The following is a 23289-nucleotide window of genomic DNA, read 5'->3' as shown; positions in this document are numbered from 1 at the left end:
TAAGATGCTTTTTTCTGTAAGTATTTTTTTTTTTAAAATTGTGGACATTTTATATTAATAAATAAAATATTTTTTAAATTATTTTTTAGGAGAGTAAAAATTTTTATCCATTAATAATCCGTTAATTCTGTGATTTTCTACGTTATGGTATGTTTTTTGGTGTTAATTTATTTTTGAATTTTTTTAAGAGTGTTGAATATCTTAAAATTTCTTTTCTTTACAAATTACTAGATACTTTGAACTAATAAATGAGATTTTTTAAAAATATTTTTTAAAGGAGTAAAAAATTTTCTGTATTAATGTATCACTAATAAATGAAAATTTTTACTCCATTAAAAAATAATTTAAAAAAGAAAGATAGCACATCCAGCGTATTTTTTTTGAAGAAAAAAAAGTTAAACAAGATTTTTAATCTTTCAATAGGCTTTGAAGTGAACACCCTGTAATTTGAGGGTTACCCCAGCACGCCTTTGGATGAACTGGGCGTTCCCCCGATTGCGATTGCGAGATTCTCCATTCTATTGATCCCTAGTTCCACTTCCACATTGATTTTTTCCATCAATCAATTGATTGAGGCCTTCCCTTCTTGTCAAAACAATATTCTTTCAAATATAAAACATTTTTATTTAAATCCAATCTTTTTAATTATTTAATTTTTAATTAATTTTATTTTTTTATATTTATCTTTATTAAATATTTTATAATAAATATAAAGTCATTATTAATAGATATTTTTTTTAAAAAATAATGATTACACTCAAAAAATTAAAAATATCTTATATTTTTTTAACATTAAACTCTTTATAAAATATCTTATATTTTTAAATTAAGGAAGTATTATTGAGTTTTGGTGACGTGACTTCCATAATAATTGCCAATATTATTTCTTGATTATAGCATAAAATACACAAGTGTGACTAAGTTTAAGCCCTCCCCTCCCCACCTCCATTGAGGAGCTGCGTATTTTTTTTTTAAAATAAAAATTATACAGTTATAAAAACATTAAATAAATCTATTTATGAATTTGAATAATTCAAATTTAATATAAATATTCTACATTTAATTTATAAAATTTATAAAAATATTTAATATTTAACATGTGCTCCAAATTTTAATTTATATAAAAATTGATATTAAATTTGGTCATTTATATTAAATTTGTATCATCCAGAAAAATGAACAAACTTTTTAAATTTTTTCACAATTTATATATTTTTTATTTTTAAAACATAAAATAAAAAAGTAAATCTAAACCATCAAAATTAAGCTGAACGATTCACATTATTAAATACGTTATCAACAAACGAATGGATAAGCTACGCTTCTTAAATTCGAGAGTTCGTCATATGGGACTAACTACCGTACTCATCACCTTGATAAACAGAATGATGTAATTTGGATCGTCTTGTTTTTTTAGTCTTGATATTTATTAAAATAAATATTATAAAATTTTAATAAATTTATTTATGATCAATATGGGATTGAATTAATTTGGAATGCTCAAATTTAATATTAAATTTTTTTATGAATTTATTGTGCAAATTTATTTTAGTATTTAAAATTTAAAATTTTTAACTCATTTTCATTAAAAAATATTTTTTAGAAAGTGCTAGTCAAGAGATTATTTTAATTTTCAATATTGTAATTATAAAAAAAGTGTTAAAAATTTAATATCAAATATGATTTGTTTAGAGTATATCTGAATAGTAAAAAAATATAAAAAATTTCAATCTAAAATTAAATATTTCAGATAAAATCTATATCAGATTGATAAAGAGCATATTTATTAAAAGTTTGTAATTTTTTATTTTTATAATTATAAAATAAATACTTTAAATTTTGACAATTCAAATCCCATCATAGGTAATGTAAAATGCATTGGATAGTTACAGATAATCAATCATGCAATTCCAAATCAATGTTTTGAAAACAAAATTACCAGAACACCAATCTTCTCCCAAGCTCCATTTACCCTTCCAAATTCCGTTTTAGCAGAAGCTAGTTTTTTCTCCAATTGAGAATTACTTTCAGAAAATTTTTTCAATGTCATTAAAATTAATTTTAAAAAATATTAATCAAACTTCATCATATTTTTTTAATTAATTTTTTTTATAATCAAATTTTCAAAGTAAAATCTAAACACATCTGTAATGATAGTGGAGTAGCATCGATCATTAACGAGTTTGTTTGCCTTAATTTGTAATTTCAAATTGATCCTAAGGCCCACTAACAACTCCAGAGGAATTCAAACAACTAGTTCGATGATTCGTTTCATCAATGCTCGTTAGTTGTGGAGTTGATGCAAGTAATAAAAAAAATAAGCTATGCATGCATCGAGGAAGAAGAATTGAAAGATATAAATAAAGCTCAACCCATCTCTCTCTGTTTTTTTTTTTTTTGGCATCTAAAATTGGGAAGAGCGAGCTGACCCTCATTGGTTTTCGGCCTAAGATATATCCATGGTCCATCATTACTCAGGAAGCAAAAGTTTATACAAAGAAATGCCAAAAAAGATCAATGAAACTCGCCAAAAAAGAAAAAAAGAAGAAGAGGAAATAAAGCTAAAAGAAAGAAGGAGCTGGAGAGGCATTCCGTTGCTGCTGCACGAGCAACCCGACCATTGAGTAGGATTCAGAATATTATCCACGGAGCCATTAACCACGTTTACTAAAGAGAGACGATATAGACTGAATAACATAGCTGTAGTCTCACTGTAAAAAGGAGAAAAGGCATCTGAGGAAGGTCCCGCGATATCAATATATTGCCCCTGCTTATCAAGAACCATGAAACTAGCACCAGCCTGACTAGTTTTACTATCATAAGCACCATCAAAATTTTTTCTCGCACTACAAACACTCAGCTATCAGCTTCCACACCTCTGGGCATTTATTCTCGGACCATTCCAATTGTCAGCCACCCAGAAGACGTCAAAATTGAGCAAGGTGGATAATACCTTCAAGTTCAAAAAGCTAGGGGGAACCGGGCTCACAGCGCAAACAATAAAAGAATTCCAAGAATTCAGACCGAGACTATACTTAATTCCACGCAACCAAGAAGCAAAATGCATTTTGGGGAGCTTTATTCTATTTTTTTTTCAATCTTTTAAAACTTAATTGTCATTCATTTTTTATTTATTTTTTTAAATTTCTTCTTTATAAATAAGTAGGGAGGATATCCACGTGAAGAATGAATGCACTAAAGCACTGATTTCTGGTACATTGTGAAGTAGGAGTCAAGGGCTGGCCACCCAAAAAAAAAAACAAAAACAAAAAAGAGTAGGAGACTAGGAGGTAGGGGGATCAGGTTTTTTTGTTTTTGTTTTTGTTTTTGTTTTTGGATATAACGTGATCAGTTACCATTGCCTGGCACCGTCATCGCTGGTTTTCTCTAACAAATTCTTTGGGCCAGGTGTGTAGCTAGCTTTGCCTTTCATATTTGGGAATATCAAGTTGATAGGATTCAGGTATTACCCATCTCTGCCAATCAAGGCGTCGTCTTATTTTATCACCCTGTCATTTAAGAGGAGCAAACAAATTTTTCTCAGCATATCGGTAATGACCAATCGAGACATGATCTTTCCAAGATGTTCCAGCAAAGTATAGTTATTGTAAAGAAAAATACCAGAATTTCAACAACTGATGAAGTTTGAAGAGCATCCAATATAATCTGAATATTGCTGGTCAATTCTTTAACCTGTAAAAGATATAAAATATTATAGTCAATTAGTGCACGTCATAAAAATATGCAATATTTATGAAACAAATAGAAGAAGAGATAGGTTCCCCATTAATCAAAACACTAACACTTACACTAAAAATTTATAATAATTAATGAAAATATAATTGATTTGCAGTATCATAACAAAATTAGCTAGTGTCAGCTAGAAAGACAACTTTCTTTTCCAATAAAGAAAATAGTTGGGGGAAAAAAACGAAACAAAGCCCACAAAAAAAAAAAAAAAAAAAGCGTATGCAAACAGCTTGCCTTAGGAAAAGTCGCAATTAGTGTCACCGGAACCCAGCCTTGTTGATCCATTTGTTTCCGTAGGTAAATATCTTTAATCAAGTTATCAAAGCTGCAATAGAAAGATGCAGAGTCAAGTCAAAATAGACGGTAAAGGACAAATAATTGATCAAACATATGGAAATCAATACCTGAAATAGTAATCAATTTGTCTGACAATTTGAACGCATAATTCGGGATCTGCAGCTGGAACGTTAGGCGATATTGATGGCTCAGGATATGCAGTCGGAACGTTGGTAAGATAAGGTGGTATTTGTGGCATATAAGGAACAGGACTAGGGGGCTGTAGAGGGGAATTAGCGGCAGAATATGAAAAATGGGGACCGAATCCTGAAAATGTATATATAGCATAATCAGCACCGAAGCGAATAAATATCATGAAAAGCACACTTTGATACTTGAAAACTTACGTACCAGGGAACCTGTAGGCGCCTCCATAAGGGGGCACAGATGGAGGGAAGTATTGAGAAAATGGATAAGGCGGCGGCGGCAGGGGCCTGATAAATCTGGGAACAGATCTGAGTGGCATATGCATATTCCTACCTTTGAAACTTCTCCTATGAATGTTCCAATCTCGATTCCCATAACTATCTCCACCATGCTGCATATGCCTCCTTTGTGTATTGTGGTTTTTAGAGGAGTTTTGAATCCCAGTTGCACCCGTGGGACCTTCAAATTCACAAGGTTGCTGGTGATTGCCATTAACGTTATGTGAAACGAAATTACTCATCTGGCTACTTGTCATCGGATTATAAGATGGGCTTCCACTACCCTATAAAATAATATGAAGATATTAAAACAAAATGCGTAAAAAAGAAATAAATAAATTAAATAATAGCGGCAAGATGATTATCGGTGTCTAATAGTTCCATCACAAATCACAAGATGCATGAGAAAAAAGAAACCTACGTAGTACTATTCAATTTCGACTTGAAAGTTATCAATAACGAGCTCTCACTTATTGGGATGTTTCCAGGCATTGAAAATTGAACAGAAAACTATCGCCGAAATTAAACCCGAAGTGAAAGAAAAAACCAAACCTGCATGAGAGCTGATCCGTCAATCGAAACATTAGATGATCTTGGAGACAATTTCACCGTAGTTGTGATAGATGAGGCTGATGAAGAAGACGTGTCAACGATGGACACTGTAACGTTAGAGGCTGCCTCGTGAGAGGAAGGGCTTATCAGAACTTCTAGGCCCTTGGCCCCGGTGCGGAGCATAGAGCTAGAATCATGAGCTGGCCACGAAGGGGGTGCAGCTGGTGAACAATCAATGATTGTCACCGGTGTTGACGATGTAGTAACAGAATCACAGGACTTCAAGTCATTATGATCGTCTGCAGATGAAGATTCAACGAGAGTCACCGTTGGCGACAGCGACAGAGATGCGGAGGAATAAGCTGTAACAGGAGCATTAGATTCTTTGACTAAAAATTCTGTGCAGAAAAATTTGGTATCATTTTCAGTGCTGCTGCTATCATTATCAAAGCGAGGGCGAATCGAATGGACGGGCGAGGCTATGTCCATAACGTGCTCACAACAAGAATGGCAAAAAAATGTCAGAAAGAGAACGCAGAAATGTAGTCTTGAAATCTTCACCGAAATTGAAGAACTCCTGAATTCTCGCACCCTCTTTTCCGGATTCACTTGAAGAGGCTTGATTTGATTTCTTAAAACAAGTGACTGGATCGTCACATTATAAATTTAAATTGGTGTTTATTATTATTTTTTAGATATATAATAAGATCATGTAATCTCAGTTTCAGATGAGATTCGGATGCCTAGGGATAATATATTTTTTGAAATTATTTTGATAACAATTCAATTTCAAAATTTTATTTTAATTTACAAATCTAGCTTATATATATATATATATATACATATATAACTAAATTTTAATTCTTGTACAATTCTCATGACTTAAAGATATTGTTATTTTTCAATTTTATATTGGTCAATTCACATAATTCGGGGCCTTTCTGGCCAAAAAATTAATTTAGGGTCTTAATTTTGTACGTTTTATTTAATTTCGTTTTATGTATTAGTGATCTCAAAAATAAATCTTTTCTTTTTGTTTAAATATAACGAGATTTAACTCTTTATATTTTGTAGTTATATTCTATATATAATAAATAAGGCTAACTAAACGAGAAGAATTAATAAAAAAAGTGAATAATAATTAGCTAAAAAATATCATAAAAATTTAAAGTTGCTAAAATATTATCAAGTCGATCGACTGGTAAGAAGTATTTATTATAATTTTTAATTTTAGTACGAAATTAGAATTTTTTGTTATTGCTTTTATTTTTGCCCGGCATGCTGAAGTATTTGTTCAAGATCATTTAGGGAGATATTTATTTAATGACAAGTAAGATACCTAGAATTTAAAATGTCATAAAGATAAATATCAGAGATCTCCACTCTTTTTTTGGCCAAAAGAGATCTTTATTTTTTGAGAAAACTGTGATAAAAAAATATTTTTAACTTTTCAATATTGTATTGGATGCAGTAGTTTTTGTTAAAAAATATATTTTTGCCTTAAAAATTACTTATAATTTCAGTCATATTTTTTTTCTTTAAAAATATTTTTTAAATACGATGGATTGATCATGTGTAGTTTCTAATATCATTTGTAGGACCTTCAAAGACAAATAAAAAATATTAAATATTAATCAATAATTAAAGTGAAAAATAAATATAGTAAAATATCCTCTCATAGATATTATACACAATAAAATATTTTTTATAAAAGGTAGAAAATATATGCAATAAAAAATTACTAACATAAAGTCACCACTGAAAAAAGATTAAACAAGTTAGTAATTAGTCACTGAAAATTCTCTGCAAACACTAAAACTGAATTGAAATACAATAAAATACTCCCTCTGTCTTAAATTAGAAGATAATTTTAGATAAAAAATTTTATATCAGTAAACTTCATTAAATATACTTAATAACCTTATTTTTTCTAAATAAAAATATAAACTTTTAAAATATCAATAATTTAATATATTGAAAAGAGAAGGTATAAAAATTAATTATAGAGAGAAAGGGTAATATTGAAATTAATATATTTAATGAAACCTTAATTTATTCAAAGTGTTTTTATATTTTGGGATGAAAAAACTCTTTTAAAAGTACCCTATAATTTAGGATGAAAGGAGTATATTCAAGCCCTTTATATAGAATAGATTTCAGAATCAAATTGAATTTTTTTTTTGTTGAATGGTCTTAGATAAAGAGCATTCCTCTAAGATAATTCAAGGATATTTAACTTGAAAAAAATAAGATTCAAAATCATACGTTTGTTAGAATTAATTCTACGAGTTTACATTTTTAAACTTGGGGAGTGTATTCATTTTTTGTGTTCAATATTTCAAGAAAATTTTCCACTAAAAAGGAGAAATACAAATTTTGAATGGTGTGCGTTTAATGAAACCGGGATCTTATTTGAGGACATTATGATTGAGAAAATGGCTTTGAATTATGTATTTATGTATCAAATGACATGTTAGATGTTGGAACATGATATCATTTTTAGTCGTAGTCTTCTTGATCTATAAAATTGTAGCATATTCACCGCCAGCCATCTATTCAAATATACAGAGAATAACAACATTAGGTTCTAAAATAATGAGTAGCTAATTGTGCTATATCTACAAAATAGAGAATATTAGACACCAATAATTATTTTGGAACGTAATTAATGATGTCATTCTCTACTGAGGCCTCGTTTGGTATGATTGAATAGTTTTTGATAGAATTGGAATCGAAATTGAAATTAGAATTAGAATCAGAATTGGAATAGAATTGAATTACAAAAATATGTTTGGTATGTCAGAAAAATTAGATGTAATCCTTACATTATTTTTATTTGGTACGTAAGACATGGAAATGAAATTATACTTAAAAGACAAAAATATCCCTATATAGAAATTAAAATAAAACATAATAAAAGCTTAATTGTGTTTCAATTTCCTTATGTATTTTATATGTTAATGAAATATTATATAGATGATAAATATTATATATAAGTAAAATATTTTACAAAAATATTTTAATTTCCTCACATGTTTAGTATATAAATAAAATATTAGATAGATGATAAATATTATATATAAGTAAAATATTTCATAGAAGAAATATTATAAATACATATATCGTATTATATTTTACACATACACACATATATTATAATTGGGTGTGGTCATTTTTGGGTATGGTTAGGGTTATATGTTTTTAGGGCAAAATTGTCTTTCTATAATTTTTATGAGGGTAAAAGTGTTTTAAAAGTCACAATTCTATAGAATTGCCCTTGATTCCATAGCTTTAAATAAAGAATCCAATTCAATCTATTTTCATGGAATTGGGATTTTTGGGAATTATGATTCATGTCTACCAAATATTACTTTATTTAAATTCTTTTTCCAATTCCATTTCCATTTCTACAATTCCAATCTACCAAACATGGCCTGAATCTCTAGTTCAAAATCCTGATCATGACTTCTTATTTTATCTTCTATACATAATTGATGCAGGCAAGTGAATCGAGGATACCAAGAAGCTAGCTATTTTCCATGGAGTGGAAAGGGTAAATATTGTATTTCTGCCACCTCACCTTTTCCTAATTTCATTCAATAGTAGATGTAATGACATTCCATTTATAATCTAAATCACAAGTTTGTAAATCATTTTTTTTATTATAGAGACAGAAAAGAAGGCGATAAAAATTGAAGCAGACCTCTTGCAGAGCCTCAGTTAAACCTCTTATGTGGTAGACACTTGAAAGTTGAATCACGTGTGATGCCACTTTTTACGTGATTCAACTTTTAGGAGTGTTTATGGTGAGAAGCTTCTTCCATCAGGCAGGGAAACTGAGGTCCATCAAGGCAACTCAGGACTGTGAAACTCTTCCACAGAGGCCATTTTTTCATGCCATTTTAATATTTTAATTATAAATGGCACATGTCGAATAGTTCAATAGTCCTTCCTTTTCTATATATAAAAGAAACAATTACTTGTTGTTTTGTTTTTATTTTTAAGCAAAATTAGATATCTTAATAAATATTTATTACAATTTTTTAAAATTATTCTCATAAACTCATAAGCTTCATTCACAAGAAACAATTCATGTAGTTTTATTTTGATTGAATACAATAGTATTTTAGTCCAATTTTTTTTTTCTCTAGATACAATTTTTATCATTAATTGATTTTTTTTAAAAATGTATAATACATTATTTTTTCTTATATATAAAAACGGAAGGAGAATGTGCTAAAAAACAGCATAGTTAAGTATAGAAATGATCATTAAGGGAAAGGGCTTGAGCCTCACGTTATGAAGTTGGGTAAGTGACAAGTCGAATTGAGATGTGAAACATCTCAAGACCATTTTCTAGATTCATTACACAAGATATGCTTGAACTTCATTGCATTGAGAACATACAGTTGTGAGGGAAGACAAGTAATTCTGAAGCCATTTCACAAGACATGCTTTCAACATCATTCTCTTTTTGTGGGAGCTCGTAGTTTAACTTCGGAATTAGACAGAACAGGACTTCCTAATTGACCGCCCTGCAGTCCCTCCTGATCTCTCGCCCGCCATTTAAGCTGCTCATTTTGATCATGGACTTCACAAAAGCCCTGTAAAATGCCTCTTTCGAAGTAGCAAACTCAGAAACCATATTCTCGGTCTCTGTGGCTGTAAGCAGAGCTTGATCAGAAGAAAAGAGGCCCTTCCCTTGGAGAACCAACTCGTAATAAGTATTATCAAAAGTAGTTGCGGAAGGATCCATGGTGATGCCAGCATTCTTTGGCGTATTTTTGACCGGACATATTGATTTTAGCTTTGCCGCAAATGATGGACTCAATGAAGGGTCCACATCGTGTTTGGCATCAAAATTTTGGATTCTGTTCCTGAAGGATGAGCAGTGAGAGAAACCTAAAGTATGTCCGCCTGCACAAGGATCAAAAGACAATATTACTCTAATAAACTGTTTCTGAGGAACCTATTGGGAAGCAGTTTGGGCCCTCTGCTTAACTTACCTGAAAGAGCTACCAAGTCTTCCAATGAAAGGCCTCTCTGAGCGAAGTTATTCTGCAGTTGTGAGATGTTGAAAGTTGGTGCTGGCAGTAGAAAGCTTTCACTGGCCTTCGATATTCTTCCATCCTTTCTTCCTTTGGGAACATCCCAATAAGGACCTCCAGACTGCAGAAAAAAAGTGCTCTCATATTCTTTTATACTGTCAAAGGTTGCATATTCATGATAAATCTTAAAAGGATTTGTACATTAAGCCAATCATAAATGAAGATGTCAGCGTGCCAAAGATGAGATGACTTAAATACCCATGTAACATGAACTATGGCTGTACTCATTAGTGCTTAAGGGCATAATAGTTCCATAGAAATAGTATAACAAGAAGGGGGAAAATTTGTACTCAGCAATTTGTTTTAATTTCTTACCAGAAAAACTGCATCCCTGGCTGCTAGAGCTAGGATATCAGCACAAGAGACTACACCGGGGCATGAAGCTTCTACTGCTTGCTTGGTATTATCAATAACATAGAACGCGTGCAAGGAAATGTTTGGCGGTCCGTCTTTTTCTGCTTTGTGCTTCGCTGTTGAGTTTAGAAGCACTGAGGCGTCACATCCCTTCAGAAAAGAGAGGAAAAAATCAGTTCAAATGATAAAAGTACAAAGGGACGAAGGTGAGGTTTTTTGAATCATTACCCTGATGAAACAATCATGAAAGTGCATTCTAAGAAGTGCAGCAGGAACAGTATTGTCATCAGAAGTGGCCTTCTTCACAGTCTTGGCAACAATTGACTCCAAGTGAGGGCATGTTTTCTCATAGTAGTTTGAGCTCAGAGAAGTCCCTGTTGAAACTAATGAGAAGATGAGAATTAAGCTCAAGAAAGGAGCTATGATAGCCATGCTTGTTACTAATTTCTGCTAATTTAGCTGTAGAGATTAAAGGAACATGTCACTGCTTTTAAAGAGCAAACAGACATTAATTGGTTCTTGTCTCTGGGACTTATTGCAATATACGGTTACTATGTGGTCCCATATGATCGATTTGTTGAGCCTGATTATCAATTGAGGTGTAACCCTGTTGTTTGAGCATTCTCATCCCAAAACTTTTTCTTTAAAATACTAATTGAATCTCAGAACAGTTTGCGTGGGTGCCCGAACTCTCCATCACAACATCAATCTATCGAATATTTAAGTTAAAGTGCATCTTGTTGAATAATTAAGAAGCTTTTCATTTTATAGAACATTTGTGACGGACTTGTGGTGGTTTTGGATGTGTACATGAAGCATAAGACATAATAATAATGAACAGACCAGTTCGGGAGACAATGGTAGTTTGAGAATTAATTAAGAAGTAGCGGTGGTTATAATTGGTGTGATTGATAAAACAATGAATGGTGTGAGAAAGTGGGAAGAGGGGTAGGCCAAGGTCAGATGTGAAATAAAATTATGGCTCCATGATGTACTATTATTATAAGCTAAGGAAGGGCCATTGAATATTGCTTCCCCTCAATCATGACAGGGAATCTCAAGAGCTGTTTGATTTTCATTATCATTTCTTCTTTTCAAAAATCTGTTTTGTAATATAATTTTTAAAATAAAATAAAATAAAAATTTATTTTGTTATATCAATTAAAAAATAGTTTTAGAATTAAAAAATGGACTGATAATGATATTTATAGGTAATTACTAGTGATAGTGAATAATAAAAATTAATTAAGGTAATTATAATTTTTAATAATCAAATTTAATGTATTTTAAAAATAAGAAAAATAAAATAAAAATAATTTAAATTTTTTTCTATTTTTTAAAAAAAATAAAAAATGAAAACAGTTTTAAAAATAATTAAATGAAAAACACTTACCCCGACAAATTTTTAAATTTTTTTGTTTTTAAAAATAAAAAACAGTTTTTAAAAATAAAGAACAAACAAACCCCCAATGCCTTGTATTCAAGGTGGTTGAGGCTGAGCCATTTTCTAGTTGGTATTTTTGTCGCTTAAAATTATTAAAACTTCCATTTCATCGCTTTGTTTGCTTGTGACACTTCAAAACAATTTCGGAGCTTTCATGTTGCTCTTTGACTCACGCGTAGTCGCTTTCATCCCAATAAATAAAATATAATATAACATGACAAGCGGATAATGGACCTCACCTGCATTATATTTGGACTTCATTATTGCCCGCATCCATGTTTAGGGCTTGTTATTACTAGTATATTTGAAACATGGTTTTTTTGAAAAATATGAACATTTGAGGATCTTCAAATTAATTAGGAGATGCCAATGAAAATCAGACAGTGGGATCACTGTAAACAATTTTTTTCCCCTAGATGTGGCAGGAAAATGGGAAAGCAAGCGTTGAACGATCAGGTGCGATACTGGCTTTTTTTGGTTTCGTGAATCTCGTTGGAATCACTTATCACTGAGCTCAGTCTGATTTTTCAACGACGTCACTGAGCTCAATCCGATCTGTACTTTTTTTTTTGGCATTAAAAAAAAAATGTCATGACTTGACCTCGATGAACCAAGTGCAGAACTGAGAGCTTTGGAAAGGATAAAAAATGGAGGAATACTCGTTTTTCATGTCATTATCTTCAAGTTCGTCCCTGTTCCTCGCAAACCCATGTTAGAATTCGCCGTGTAGAAATCAACGAGATCGTGCATGAAGACCCGCCTACAAGGTGCCCGAACGCAGTATTTCATTGCAAAACGCTTTTCATTTCCCTTCTCTTTCATTTTTTGGTTTCCCCTCTAGTTGGCAAGTCATTTTTTCTCCCACAAACTTAGTTTAAAATTTATGCTCTCTTTATACGGGGAGAAAACATGAAAAGGAAATAAAAAATAAATTTTTCCATGTTTAGTTTAAAATTTTCTCGTATTATATTTTGCACCGTAGTTGGCTTATTATATTTGTCAATAATATATCATTGTATATTAGTAATAAATTTCTTATAAATTTTAAATTTTTAATAATAAATTCTTTATATAACAATGTGAGTCAGTCATACTTTTAAATTTTTAAACATTTGATCCCTATTTTTTAGATACAATATTCTTTTCAGCTAGTAGGCTAATTTATCTTTTAATAAATAACAAATGCCAACTTCTTTTCATTTGACTTAAGTACTCTGATTATTATGTTAGACTCTTAATTAAATTATTCTCATCAATACATGCTTGAACAAAACAATCGTTCAACTATCAATGGGAGTTGGGTATAATAAAAGGAATCAGTCCATCATAATATGATGAATCAAAAATCAAATCTCAATTAAGAGAAGTATTCATATTTAATACCTGACCGTACTTTAAATAAAATTGCCTAAAAAATATCTATAAGAAATTAATAAAAAAAAACTATTGTTCAACTTTGATGCCAATTTTACGTGGGGTAGAAAAAACAAAGGGGTAAATGGAGTATTGTGTATTCAAGGTGTGTTTGGTTTTTAATTTACTAAAAATTTATTTAATAAAAGTCAATTTAATAAAAATTAATTATAATAAAATTTGTGTTTGAATATATCTTTTTAAAAGTTAGTTTGATAAATTGAAAGTTGTTTGAATTAATAATGATTTGTACCTTTGAATATACAATGACAAAAAATGATATTGATTTATGATAATTTATAATTTTTATTATGTAAATGTAATATATTATAAATGTTAAAAAATGTGAAAAAAATTTTCTTTTGAATTTTCGATGAGAAAAAGGAACATTGATTAAATTATGCTGTTCTAAATTTTTTTACTCGAACAATTCCATGAAAAAATAATAATAAAATTAACATTATAAAGTTGTTCAGTCTATAAATTACATTTCTAAGGGATGACCAGTTATTTTGCCCATTTTCTTAATTAATTGATTATATTTTTAGTGGATTTAATTAATTGTATTTGACAATAAGAGTTATAAGAAAAAGTTGGAGCCAATATTTTATAAGTAAAATATCATCAGTCATTAAGCATGATTATAGCATTGGTGTAAGCCATTTCTCAAGGGTAGTGAAATAAGAGGAGAAAAGAAAAGAATAGAGATCAAGAAGTACCAAAATGCTAAATGTACATTTAAAAGGCTTTAAATAGTTATATTTTTAAAATTTATTTTCAGCCACTACTTAGGACCTATTTGGATAACACCTCAAAAACATATTTAAATCATATTTGAGATTTGCTTTTGCCAAATTTAATGAAGAGTTAGATCTCCCAGATATATTTTTGTCAAATGTAAATTGAAACTGAAATACACACTTAGAAGTGCTTTTAGAAAGTGTTTTTTAAAAATATTTTATTTAAATAATTTTTAACATTTTAAAAGTAAAATTTTACTTTTTCAAATGTAAAAAGCAAGATATTCAGACGGATCCTGAAATGATTTCCCGTGAACCAAATTTTAGAATTGTGGGCTTGGTTGTGTCGAAGGCCCAAAATCATGGGCCAATATGCATGGGCATGTTACGATTCAGCGGACCAGTATGCTTCGGCCTTGTAGTCAGGTGGACCATTCCATCCTTTTGGTTTGTTTCCACAACTCAAGAAAACGTTCTTTTCCTACGGCGATGCTTCAGCCCCGCCAAAACTAACAACTTTACAGGCGAAAACCCTAGCGTTTTGAAAGCCACGGACATTTCCTCTGTCTGAGCTTCAGCGTGCATACCACTGTTTAACTCACATGGGATCCGAAAAGCGCTTCTTGGAGAGGATGAAGAAGAACAAGAAGCACAAGAAGAACAATCATGATACTTTGAATTCCTCTGCTTCATCTGTTGTGCCAGAAAAGGATGGTGGAGGGAAAGAAACCATCCGCGTCGGCAAGGTCATAGCCGACCCTCGGTTTTCATCTCTGCACACTGACCCTCGGTTCCGAGAGCCTCCGAAGCGCAAAACGAAAGTGGCGATTGACTCGCGATTTGATCGCATCTTCACTGATAAGAGCTTCTTACCGTCTTCTGCTCCAGTGGACAAGAGAGGGAAACTCAGGAAGCAAAATTTGCGGCAGAGTTCGCTTCGCCATTATTATAAAATGGATGAAGAAGGAAACCAGGAAGAGGATGTAGAGGAGGGAAGCGACGAAGAAGACAAGGAGGAAGAAAAAGGACAGAGATTGGTTGAACCTGGGAGGGGGACACCTGCCGAAGAGTCATCTGAATCCGAAGACGAGAACAATGCCTGTGAACTGGGATCCTCTACAGATACAGATGGAGATGAAAGTGCTGATGAGGAGTTGCCTGAGAGGCAGGTATGCTTTTTAGCTTAATTTTGGAATTCTGAACTCTTTTTATAAACAATTGGAAGGCGTTTACGAACGTCACCAACTGTGCCAGTTACGTGTGTACGCGATGAGTTCTTCAAAGAATTCGTGCATAGTTCCTCGGAACTTCGTTATCCTAACTTGACAAAGGGGAAAGGGGTGAGAGTTTGTATGGGACCACTTTCTCTTTTCTTTAAGACGATTAAATAATTGAGGATGTTTACTCAGGATTCTTTGTTGGTTGTGGCTAAACTCTGCAAACTTTGGTTTGTCCCTCAGTTTTTTTTTTAAAATTAATATTTTTGACATTTTCTTTATGGGATTATTCTGTGGACAGGAGGAGGTGCCAGAAATTGACAAAGAAACTCATAGGCTTGCTGTTGTTAATATGGACTGGAGATATGTTAAGGTATGCTGTTAACACTCATCTATGTAATTAATTTTGTTAAAGTGTCCGTTCATTTATTTCATATCCACCCACGGAAAATTTGACTTGTGGAATGAACTTCTTTTGGTTATAAATGAGGCATAAGTCAATGGAAAAGCCGGATCTAACCTAAGTGCGTTAGAACTTCTGTTACCTTTCTTCCAGGGAGGTATCACATGAACAAGATTTTTGGGCTGTTTAAACTGTTGATTGTTTTGCTTAGTTTCTATTTCTAGTTTCCTTTTCTTTCTTTGTTGTCTGAGGTATTTTTTTTCAATACTTCAGGCTGTTGACTTGTACGTATTATTGAGTTCATTTGTTCCACCAAATGGACAAATAAAATCTGTAGCTGTCTACCCATCTGAATTTGGCCTTCAACGTATGAAAGATGAGGAAGTTCATGGCCCTGTTGGCCTCTTTGACGATGAAGCCACTCAAAGTGACCAAGATAGCAGCGATGATGAAATTGACAATGAGAAATTGCGTGCATATGAGAAAAGCAGGATGAGGTAACCAACTTCTAAAGTTAAAATCTCGTGTTTGGAAATCTTGGTTTGATAGTCATAATGGATAAATGAAAAGCATTTTTGCTTTGATTGAGGAAACCTTCTCACTAGTAAAATTTAGCCAGTTTTATTTAAGGTTCTTAGTTTCCTGCTGTTGAACTTAACAGAAGTTTCTGTTTTCTCTTAAGTGGTTAGTACTTTAAGGAGCAGTCTATATTCATATTTGTATGTCCTAAGAATATGTTGCACGGTAATTTTTTATCCTTTACAGGAAGGTAGGGAATGATGAATATAACTAAATTAATACATTCTCATAGCCATACAGCTCCCTTGTGGCAGTTTTCTTTTATGACTAGTTAGCATGGGATCCAGTGTTGCTAATGTTATAATTCATAATCATCTCGTGATTATGTGATGGGGATAAAGGCTAAACAACCAACTTGAGGGTCATTCATATTTGTCATCTACTCTTCCATGTCATGTCTCACATCACGTCATTCATATAATGTCTTTTTGGAGGTTCTGGGTTGTTGTTGAACATTTTACTGATGGTACATGCATGATGTATCAATCATTGATAACTTGTAAAATCAACTTAGCTCTCAAAATTCCAATTTTGGTACTTATCATAGTCATGTGATAGGCATGTTTATCATGTCAGAAGCTCTCTGCCGCACTCTGTTTTCCTCTTGTTTTATGTATCTTGGTTCTTTCCTTGGCCTTCTAGGTACTATTTTGCTGTGGTGGAATGTGACTCAGTTACCACAGCAGACCACATTTACAAAGAATGTGATGGGCTGGAGTTTTTACAATCTTCTAATGCACTTGATTTACGGTTTATTCCTGATTCTATGGAAATCAAAAACTCACCTCTCGATGTTGCAACTGAGGTATTTGTTTTTATTGCCATTTTCTTTTTATTATACACATTGCATTTGTGGAATAAAGTGGGCTATTCAAAACCATATTCTTTGTTGCACAAGCGAAGGTAATTAAAGATTGAGTGTTTTCTCTCCCTAGGCTCCGGCAAACTATGAAGGCAAAGATTTCTATACTCGAGCACTTCAGCACAGTAAAGTGCATCTTTCATGGGATGAGGATGAACCTCTTCGTGCAAAGACCTTAAGACGGAAATTCAACGATGAGCAGGTTACTGTGCGTCATTTATAAGGATATTGTATTGGTCTTTCTATTATGCGCTCTTGTGTTGAATTTGGATTCTTCTTCCCATCAATTTTTCTTTTCTGTACTCTTTGATAGCTAGCTGAGTTGGAATTGACGGAACTATTGGCATCTGATGTGGGTGAAAGTGATGATGAAGATGACATTGAGACAGAGGATCATGCTGAGAAAAAGACTAGGAAACTGGAAAAATATCGTGCTTTACTTGAGTTTGGTGAGGGTTCAGATGGAGATGGTGAAGAAGATGGTCAAGATATGGAGGTAACCTTCAATACTGGTTTGGAAGACATTAGCAAACACATACTGGAAAAGAGAGATAAAAAATCAGAAACAGTTTGGGAAGCATATTTGAGGAAGAGACGTGAGAAAAAGAGGGACTGGAAAAGTAAATCAAAGCATTCATCATCTGATGATGATAATAGTGACACTGATCAAGATACAACGGAGCAAGCAGATGATTTCTTCATGGAGGAGCCTCCCATCAAGAAGAGAAAGGAGGGAAAAAGTAAACAGAAGCACCAAGTTATAGATGGGGCAGAAAAAACAACCAAAGAAGAGCTGGAGTTATTACTTGCTGATGACCAGGGGGCAAATACTGGTCTCAGGGGATATAACTTAAAGTTTAAGATGGCCAAGGGCAAAAGGGCTCAGGAAACTATTGAAGAGGCAAAAATACCAAGCGCTGACCTTGATGATCCACGTTTTGCTGCACTTTTCACTTCACGTGACTATGTTTTGGATCCCACTGAGCCACAATTTAAACGGTATCTACTGTGCAATATTACTTCTACGTTCTTTTAGACAATTTGTTGTCATTGGTTTAAACGGAATGACAGAAGTTCTAGGGTCTGCTCTTTAATATATGGGTGAAAATTAGAATATTCTATGCGTAAGATGTGTCTGTGATTGGTCTTATTTAGCTGGTTGTATTTAACTGATGATTAACTTGTATATAATATTTTCTTTCGTTGATTGCAAAGATTGACTGATCGTGATCTTCTTAATTGGACTTTTCTGGTTGCAAGATCAACTGAATTCTTTCATGCTAACATAGTGTTTTGGCCTTTGCAGGAGTGCAGTTTATGCCAGGCAGAGAGCTCATAAACTGCAGAAAGGAGATATTGACTTTTCGGCAGAAGAGAAGCACGTGAAGCTTTCAAGAGGAATTCAGTTGTCGTCTAATGATGCTGGCGTAAAGAAGGGTGACGAAGAAGGATCAGATGTTTTGCAATCTAAGGAGAAACATGAGCTATCATCATTGGTCAAATCGGTTAAGATGAAGTCAAAGCAGGTACAATTACCTTCATTGGTTCAATCTGCAAAGGGGGATGGCAATTTGCAATTTGGAGGCGTGAAGAAAAGGAATCACTAGGCTTTCTATTAGCCAATCCATATTTAACAATGGAAGTCCTCGTTGGAAATGGAGCGTCCTCTTTTCAGAAGGTAGAATATCACCTGTTCGCAAGGCATCTCTCGCCTGATTTTTTAAATCCACCTTTTGTGATGCAAGCTACATGGACATTTCATCAACCCATTTAAGTTGTTTCGCAAAGATTCGTTGAGGATCTGAAATATGCACCCGCTTTTTACGTTCCCTCGTGAATTCTGGGTGGTCAATTTATAGGGGCATTTCCTTGTACAAGAGGTTCCGTTGTCCTGCTTCTCCTATAACTGTTTGAGGATTTGAATCGGCAAAAAGTAGCGGTCGAAAAAGGGGGAACCGGCAAAAGCTAAAACGTATAAATTCTATTCTATTATATATCAACAAACTGTAAACATTATGTACAAACACATTATTCTAATAATAAGATCTAAAGAATCGGAAGCAATAATGCTTCTCTCCTGTGCTCGACCAGCCTAAATGCCTATAATGCACTTGAAAATTTTAAATAAAACGAATGCCTTTGAATTTAAGATAATACAAAATTGATTTACTAAATAATGGCTAAAAGCGGAAAAAGAACCACTATAAATATGAAAGTAAAAGGGTTTCGATAGGGTGAGCTATTTGACTGGTTAGATGTATCTTCAGGATTCACAGCAAGAGCAGGTGTGGGAGATTTGTTGGTAGGTGATTTGCTGGAGTTGGAATGCACGTCGTCGTAACCTGAGGAGAATCATCTCATTGCAGTTAGCAATTATTAAGGTACATGATTAAAAACAAGCAAAGCTTGGACCCATAAGAGGCAAATCATACTCACAATTGGATTCTTTCCAACCAAGAATCATGTTATCACGATCAAAAACTATGCTGTAACCAGTCATGAAGTTCTCTGCATGAAGATCTAGACATGATAAATGTTGCAGGTTCAAAATTTAATAGAAAACATGAATGTTCTAAGTGTTAATGCTTGAGAAATAACTCCCCGGAAGTTAGATAAATCGCTAATCGTGAAACGTTGGTGTACGATTAGTTTAAACAAACAAGTGATAACCACGACAAATCACACAGAACACATATTGCACGGTATAATAAACTTTAAGTGAAACTTCATGAGCATAAGATTTTATTAGTGACTTTTTTATGGAAAAAGGAAGAAGGTTAGATCAATTAGATACTCACGTCCAATTATATTCACGTCATCACTTTTCACGATGCCAAGGCAATATCCGGCTGGAACATCCTGGAGAGTGGACATCACAAGAATTAGGAGACTGGGAAGAGGCGTCAGATATCAGAATATATTAGTCAGACCTATGTCCTCACCTCATTATACAACACAAGTAGTGGATTAATGACATAGTAATTGTCCCCACCCTTCATAGTAAGATTCAACATGGGAACTTCGAAATTGGTCTGATTTGAACTGCAGTTAATGCGTGAGTCAGTGTGATAATTTGAGAAGACAAAGCAGAGAGAGTTGTTTCGGTATAGAAATAACAACCTTAAATCATAGCAGAACTCAAAGGGGAGATCTTCGCCAGAGCCTGATGAATGTCGGTTTTCTTTAATCATAGAATTGAACTGCAAAATAACAGCAACTGGGTTATATTCAGGACATGAATGGTGGAACAAATAATGCCATTTTGAAGAGTACAAGTTACTCACACTCGTAGTAATTTGTGTATAAGCTGGGTCATTTAGGTATGTAAACGATGTACCAGAGTCAAAAATTGCATAAAACTCAAGATCAGTAGCATTTCCTCCAACAATAATTTGAGTGATGCTGATGTTGTAGGTTGGTCTGTCAAAAGATGTTTCCACGGAAAGAAGCACAACTAGTGTGAAGCTATACATGGTATTCTACTTTCTTAACTGTTGATGTACGTATCAATTTTTTATATCAAAGTACAGAACAATAGGCACTTACTGTGATGCTCTGAGGTTGAATGGTGTTTTTCCTTGGTCTGAGCTGCCATTATCTCCAAACCTGATTCTTCCAACGCCATCAGCTCCAAAACACATGGAAAATGAATTTGAAGTGAGCCCTCCTTTAGCTAAGATGCTTGGAACTGAGATACTCTGCATGCCAAGTCCAAATAGACCATTCGGAGCTGCACCACTCAGGAATGAACCAGTTTGAATCTGACCACATCTGCATCATATGTTAGATGGCGTCCAGGTTAATAATAACGAATGGTATATTGGTAAAGATGAATGAGAATCAGACAACCATAATACTGAAATGCTTTTCAAATATTGATCTTGGAAAATTCGGTATTCTAATGAGTACCCTGCCAAAGGTTTCATGCACAGACTATGATACAAGTATCAACCTTCCCTGAGGAAAAGCTTTTAGCAAATATCCTGTAAAGTTATTTACCCAAAAGTAATACGTGCATCGTCTTCTTGTGTCTGATCATCATCTGTAATCAAGTGCAACACATCCTCTACTAGAACCCCAGAAGATGAAGTTCCATTTGAAAGATATTGAATTTGATATGGACAACTACTGCCAGATGAAGGGCACTGTCTTTGTAGCTCACAGAAGGTGCTGTTGCATAATACATTCTTGCTCGTGGAGGATGCTTCAGGACCATAGATACTAAGATTAATGGTCTGTCAGGTAGAAGAATGAAGGAAATAAATACCACCAAACAGAAAGTTCCACATAATATTTGTTTAAGATTTAAAGCATAAAAGTTGGCAAAATGACCACAATCAAAGTGATATACACATAAGACATAGCCTCCGATAAGTAATCGTGATGCAAACAGAATAAGGACATTTCATGGCAAATCAAACTATAAACTATTATTAAGATGACAAAAGTTAGTCAGGCCACCTTGTGGCTTGAAGCTGTCCGAGCAAAGATGGATATGTTTTTTTTTTTTTTTTAATACTTCTCCGATGTACTAATAATTTAAACTTCAAATTTGTGTTTGAACTAAAACAATGAATTGTATGGTGAAGCTAGAATCAGCTTCGTTTTGATCAGGATATTACAGAGAATCTATTAGTTGAGGTAAAATTTGATAGAGGAAAATTTGTTGCAATCAAAAGCTTAGATTTGATTATTGGTTAGGAACTAGCAAGATATATTTCTGCTTCTCCCTTCTCCCTCCCAAAAAATAACAATTAACTGGAATATGCAACTGCTGCAAAGGAAGGAAAAACCTTAAAAGAAAACATGAAAATAATTGAAAATGAAAGCAAATGACAAAATTGATAGCCACGGTGTACCTGTCCACTTCCAGACTGCAAAGATTGAACACAGCTGGTGCAATTGCACGGTAACCAGAATAAGTCACTTCCCGTATCCAATGCCACAAGAAACGATAAAGCTGGTGTTCCAACAGAAACATTGGCATAATGTAGACTGAAATTCAAAATAGAGGTAAATCATTAGTAACAACATTTTTACTCAAGAAGGATCCCGTTAGTGGTAATAGAATCCGTCGAGCATTCTGTTTAACCATTTTTGTTCCAACTATGATTTTTATAATATACAGTTATTGTAAATACGTCTTACACGTTGGCATGGTATCAAAGAAGCATGGACATTGTGACATTTAATGAAATATTCAAGTATAATCTGATACATAATGAAGCGTTGGTAAGTGTCCTTGTATCGGAGCAGGGTATCGATGCTTCTTTCTTGGCCAATTGAATGGTTACTGTTATTGTTATTATTTTGGCCAAACAGGATATCAACATTAACCCCAAAGAAAAATGTGTAAATCTATCAAATAAAAAATTACTTTTGTCCTATGAAACACTATAGGCCGATTGAGTAACTCGCGGGTATTATCTGAATTTCAAGCTCAATTCTAAATGCAGATGGCCAGATACTATCTAATCCGAAAGGAAAAGGAAAAATTGTGAAAGTGAGGGAGTAAAATTTAGTGGTTGAAGAAGTCGTACTATCCAAAGGAGCTAAGCCGATAAGTTTCATTGCCGTCGGCAAACGTTAGAACCGTCCGATCGCCACCAACCAGTCCACGGCCTCGGAATATGCGGTCTCGGTGGGACATAGCAACATAGTATTCCCGACTTCCCTTCTCTGGCAGGTCCTGAACACCCAGAATTCCCTTAACCGGATCAGAGAACCTGTGGTGGACATCGAACTCGAATGTCCGGACACAGTAACATCTCTGAGAAGCTAAACTCATCACCAAGAACAGTAATCTACATAGCAAACTACGACTAAAAGGATGAGCCATGAGTGGAGGCTGTGTGGAGAACTTTCGCCAGGAAAGAAAATAGCGGGAAATAGCTGAATTTTCCCAGAACCCTCTGCTCAACTGCCTGACACAAAGGCTAGTGCCCGGATGCTTATGCCAGGGGCAGCAAAAATATGCAAGGCCTCGGTCGTTGATGCAAGCGTGAAGAAGTTTGCAGCACGGAGAGAGAGAGAGGGAGGGAGGGAGGGAGGGAGGGAGGAGGGGTACGGGGCTTGATTGGAGGCTATTCATTGTTTACTTGTTTAA

General features: G+C 33.5%; 3 protein-coding genes across 5 annotated transcripts; 1 reads left to right on the top strand and 2 right to left on the bottom strand.

The window, feature by feature from the left end:
- Positions 1-9335: 9335 nt before the first annotated feature.
- Positions 9336-11185, bottom strand: LOC129321186 (peroxidase 64-like). Its single transcript, XM_054966869.1, has 4 exons — positions 10754-11185; positions 10487-10675; positions 10070-10232; positions 9336-9980 (listed from the first exon to the last, which is right to left on the bottom strand). Exons 1-4 carry the CDS (start codon positions 10955-10957, stop codon positions 9586-9588), a joined length of 951 nt encoding a protein of 316 aa, XP_054822844.1. The 5' UTR covers positions 10958-11185; the 3' UTR covers positions 9336-9585.
- A 3421-nt stretch (positions 11186-14606) lies between these two features.
- Positions 14607-19012, top strand: LOC129322179 (pre-rRNA-processing protein esf1). 2 transcript variants are annotated; one of them, XM_054968297.1, is made up of 7 exons: positions 14607-15291; positions 15641-15712; positions 16016-16239; positions 16964-17126; positions 17257-17391; positions 17497-18182; positions 18490-19012. In XM_054968297.1, the coding sequence occupies exons 1-7, from the start codon at positions 14725-14727 to the stop codon at positions 18788-18790; spliced, it is 2148 nt and encodes a 715-aa protein (XP_054824272.1). In that variant the 5' UTR covers positions 14607-14724; the 3' UTR covers positions 18791-19012. The 2 variants fall into 2 exon arrangements, with proteins under 2 accessions (XP_054824272.1, XP_054824273.1); XM_054968298.1 differs by having other exon boundaries at positions 14608-15291; positions 17257-17385.
- A 134-nt stretch (positions 19013-19146) lies between these two features.
- On the bottom strand, positions 19147-23230 carry LOC129322180 (aspartyl protease family protein 1). Of its 2 annotated transcripts, none has more exons than XM_054968299.1 (10): positions 22724-23230; positions 22043-22178; positions 21183-21418; positions 20730-20954; positions 20468-20603; positions 20304-20383; positions 20126-20225; positions 19982-20042; positions 19620-19703; positions 19147-19525 (listed from the first exon to the last, which is right to left on the bottom strand). In XM_054968299.1, exons 1-10 carry the CDS (start codon positions 23020-23022, stop codon positions 19353-19355), a joined length of 1530 nt encoding a protein of 509 aa, XP_054824274.1. In that variant the 5' UTR covers positions 23023-23230; the 3' UTR covers positions 19147-19352. The 2 variants fall into 2 exon arrangements, with proteins under 2 accessions (XP_054824274.1, XP_054824275.1); XM_054968300.1 differs by having other exon boundaries at positions 19620-19691.
- Between the last annotated feature and the right edge of the window lie 59 nt (positions 23231-23289).

The sequence above is a fragment of the Prosopis cineraria genome, unplaced genomic scaffold (assembly GCF_029017545.1).
Source record: "Prosopis cineraria cultivar Desert tree isolate PC_DT_omini unplaced genomic scaffold, ASM2901754v1 PC10, whole genome shotgun sequence".
Lineage (NCBI taxonomy): Eukaryota > Viridiplantae > Streptophyta > Magnoliopsida > Fabales > Fabaceae > Prosopis > Prosopis cineraria.
Note: the sequence above shows the minus strand (reverse complement) of the source record. Positions and strands in the feature narration are given on the sequence as shown.